At 41.0% G+C, this 3,824-nt stretch overlaps 1 protein-coding gene across 1 annotated transcript; it reads right to left on the bottom strand.

Moving 5' to 3' along the window:
• Positions 1–502: 502 nt before the first annotated feature.
• On the bottom strand, positions 503–2,547 carry LOC149450412 (E3 ubiquitin/ISG15 ligase TRIM25-like). Its single transcript, XM_089691987.1, has one exon. It carries the CDS (start codon positions 2,524–2,526, stop codon positions 925–927), a length of 1,602 nt encoding a protein of 533 aa, XP_089548113.1. The 5' UTR covers positions 2,527–2,547; the 3' UTR covers positions 503–924.
• Between the last annotated feature and the right edge of the window lie 1,277 nt (positions 2,548–3,824).

The raw sequence follows: 3,824 nt of genomic DNA, 5'->3' as shown, positions 1-3,824 counted from the left end.
TATGGTGATGATACCTAGGTGCCACTGAGGAGGGGCGCTATTGTGGAACCATTTTCACTGTATGGAAGCTGATCTCATCATATTTTAATGCAAGTTGCTACAATAAAGTGTAATTATTATCTATTATATACACTGATCCCTGGTTTGTTTATGAGGTCTGTGGGAAGTGGCTGGAAAGGTTGATGAAAAAAGGCTGGAAATAATCTCATCTATATGATGGATCCTATGATACTATCTTGAGGGTAATTATGCACTCCTGATATTTGTGTGCAGTGGATTGATAATTAAGGCATAGAAGTTTTTGTTATTTCACGGTTGCTGTGGCACTTTAGTCTGCTTACATGTAACACGTGTGGCACTTTATGATAATATTTGGGATAACACACTATGTTCAGTATTTTTTCTTTGAGGTATATGAAGATTTTTTTTGGACTATACCACTAATATTGTTTGGAGACACGAAGAATTGTGAAATCACCGGCAAAGATTATCTTTTTGGGACTTTCATTTGGGACTTTATTTGGGACTTTAAACACTATATTTAACTTCTTATCAGGGTCTAAAGAACGTGAATATGTAATCAGAACATTTTAGTGTCCTGTGCAATGCGTAATACATAAGCAAAGCATACAAAACGTCATACAGTTTTATATAAAATCTAACATTTCTATTACAACGCCCAGCCTTAATCTGACCACTAACACTTAGCGAACCCCTAAAAACCCCTAACCCTTATTATTGTCACTGGAAGTGAATGAATCACGATTTCACGTGTTGACATTTTCCAGTGCTGTGATTGCATGTGTCGGGAACCTCAGATTTATGAAATATGATCGCTGAATCTTCTGCATCATTCTATTGATTAAAAATAATCAATATTCAGATTTCGATGACGTCAGCAGATTTGGCAGATTTCCCATAATATTAATATTTCTCACGTCTCCTGACCCCCCCAGATATAGTTATAGAACCTTTTGCTACAGCTAATACAGCATGGAGGGGCTCAGTGAAGGTGGTGGTGAAGGTGTGGAGGTGTCTGATGGGGTCACACAGATCATAAAAGGACAGCTGCCCGGCCTCATAATCCACATAGATCCTGACTCTGTTACTGGAGATATTGTCAGCTAACTGGATCTCTCTATTGTCATGTGTCATGGAATACTGATCATTAAATCTGTACAAACACCAGGACTTCTTATTATTTACAATAACTGAGTGTTCTCCTCTCCTCTCCATACTGGGATAACACATCCCGACAAACCACCACTTTGATTTACTGACATCCACTTCCCAGCAATGCCGCCCCGAGGAAAATTGCCTGCTGCCTAATACCTGAGTATAATCCTGAAATCTCTCTGGTGTTTCTGGGCGTTTCTTCTCTACACATGAAGAGGATAAAGTTTTCATGTCATCTGATATCTGTAGATTATTATGAGCTGTGTTCACATCCAGTAATAAGTCTGAAGCTTCCTGTATATTGAAGCATACATTTCCCCCTTTTATCATATCAGATATCCCTGTGTGTAATGTGTGTGAGATTCCAGCCACATCCAGATCCCCTCCATCATGGAGGAGTCTATCATGTCTCTCTCTGTCCTCATCATCTCCCTCCTCAGTATCACACAAGTCCCCTGTGTCTGATTCCTGGAGGACAGTCAGGGGGTCGGTCATGTTACACAGCTCCTCAATGTCCCCCATCTTCCTGGACAGATCCTTCTTCTTTATCTCCAGTTGATGGATCATCTCAGACAATGGACATGAAAGCCGCTCTTCCTGGCTGGCGATCTCCCTCAGGACTCTCTTCTTCAGGTCTTTCAGCTGTCTCATGTAGTCTCCGAACAGGGCAGTGACTCTCTCTGTTAGTCCAGCTGATTTTTTCTGTATTTTTCCCTTACGTTCCTTTAGGCTCTGGAGTCTTTGCTCAATATCCTTTTTATCGGCTATCAGTTTTTGCTGAATATTTTTGAGGTTTTGTTTTATGTTCTCAGATTTCTCATCCAGAGTCTCCACCTTGTGTCCCTGGTGTTCTCCATCCATCCTGCAGGACACACAGATACAGGCGGCATCTACAGCACAGTAATATTTAAGAAGCTCCCTATGGATGGCGCATTTTCTGTTCTCCATGGAAGTGGTGGGGTCAGTTAGGACATGTTCTGGTGACTTGCTGTGGATTCTCAGGTGATTATCACACAGAGAAGCTTCACAATGCAGACAGGATCTAACAGCGTGTACAGGAGAGTAAATGCAGTAAGTACAGAAGATTCCAGTCTTCTTCTCATCTGGCTGAGTAGACCGGAAGGTCTCCACTATGTTATGTAGTGTGATGTTCCTGTGCAGTGCAGGCCGATCCTGGAACTCTTCTCTGCACTGAGGACAGGAATAGCCTCCAGGTTCCTCCTGTGTATCGAACGATTGATCAATACAGACCCGGCAGTAGTTGTGGCCACATCTCAGGTTTACAGGATCTGTAAAGATTTCCAGACAGATGGAACAGTGCAGCTCCTGTGTCAAATCAACAGACGCCATCGCTGACAGCAGAAGAGAGAAATGAAAGTGAAGGTCTCCGACACGGAAAATCTAAAGGTCGTCTCACATTACTGCACAGGGCGGGGCTCAGCTGGTTTTGCAGCTTTTATCTTGAGTTAGTTTGTGGCTAAAGCAAATGTTTATAAATTAAAGGGATATATTCCTTGATTTGTGAGTTGATCTCCACCTTATTTTAAACATCATATTGATTAAAAACATGAAATTGTATCTGCAGACAAGGCACACAATTGGGCTGTACAATGCAGTGTGAATAGCTATTTGCACTTTTATGCTTTATGTATTTTAAACAATTTCAAAGTTAAAAGAAACCTGTCCTGAGAGATATATGGGCGATGTTACTGGTGACCTTCTTTTAAAGTTTGGACATTTCTGGCTTCTTGGTTTTAGAAAGATGAAATAAAGTCACAGATAAGTGAGAACTTTCAATCAAAGTACTGGTTTTAAAAAGTGCTTGACTCTGAAAACTGCATGATAACCAGGCAACTAATCATTTTAATGATAGAAGTCCTCAATGGCAGCTTTCATAAATCTCTTTAGAGAGCACCTACAGTTCTGGAGGATACTATATGGAGTGAAGAAAAGGGTGGTAAAAGTAGTTGATAAAATTATGGTAAACATGGAAAAATACCAGCCAAATAAATTTGTTCAAATAAAGCCCAACTCTGAGCTTTGCTTTTATTCATAATTTTCCCTATCTTGTGTTAAAAGAAAAAAAAGCAGATCAGTCTACAATACTTCAATTCTATTTTGGAGATTGTTGGTGTGCTGGCAACATATCTCCAAAGGAGTGACAATAGCTCTCGACTTTATTCTGCATACACGGCCAGCAGAAACAATTTCTAACTAACTTGAACGTTCTGTCAGGTTCCAAATGTCCTTGTTCCTCATGTAACACATTAATTACTGTCCCTATATGTTTCTCAGGGAAGAACTGTTGCTATCTTTCTTCGGGCTTATGCATGGGACCCCTTCGGTAGACCACCCCATCCGGCTACTGTAAACAATCCCACTCTTTGTGGACTTGTTGAGCCTCCTTAGAAGAATCTGTGACTAGTAGAAGTTCTGTGCAACCACTCTAAAAGGCTTTCAAAGACAAACAGAAGAGATGATGTTCTGCTTGGTGTTTCCTAATGTCTTCTTTGGAGAGAGTAGGCAGAGCCTCATTCCTCACCTGGGTCAGGATGCAGTAGAGCTTTGGGATGACAGTTGTGACTCCAGTGCCTGCTGCTTCTCTGGCTCTGTACTTGATACCTTGAAGCAAAGCTTGAACTACTTCC

The sequence above is a fragment of the Staurois parvus genome, unplaced genomic scaffold (genome assembly GCF_062004578.1).
Source record: "Staurois parvus isolate SC_StPar_1 unplaced genomic scaffold, SC_StPar_1.0 ptg000575l, whole genome shotgun sequence".
NCBI lineage: Eukaryota > Metazoa > Chordata > Amphibia > Anura > Ranidae > Staurois > Staurois parvus.
Note: the sequence above shows the minus strand (reverse complement) of the source record. Positions and strands in the feature narration are given on the sequence as shown.

Excerpts from the sequence above, each read along its gene's own strand:
- LOC149450412 (XM_089691987.1), bottom strand. The coding sequence starts at position 2,526 with ATGGCGTCTGTTGATTTGACACAGGAGCTGCACTGTTCCATCTGTCTG.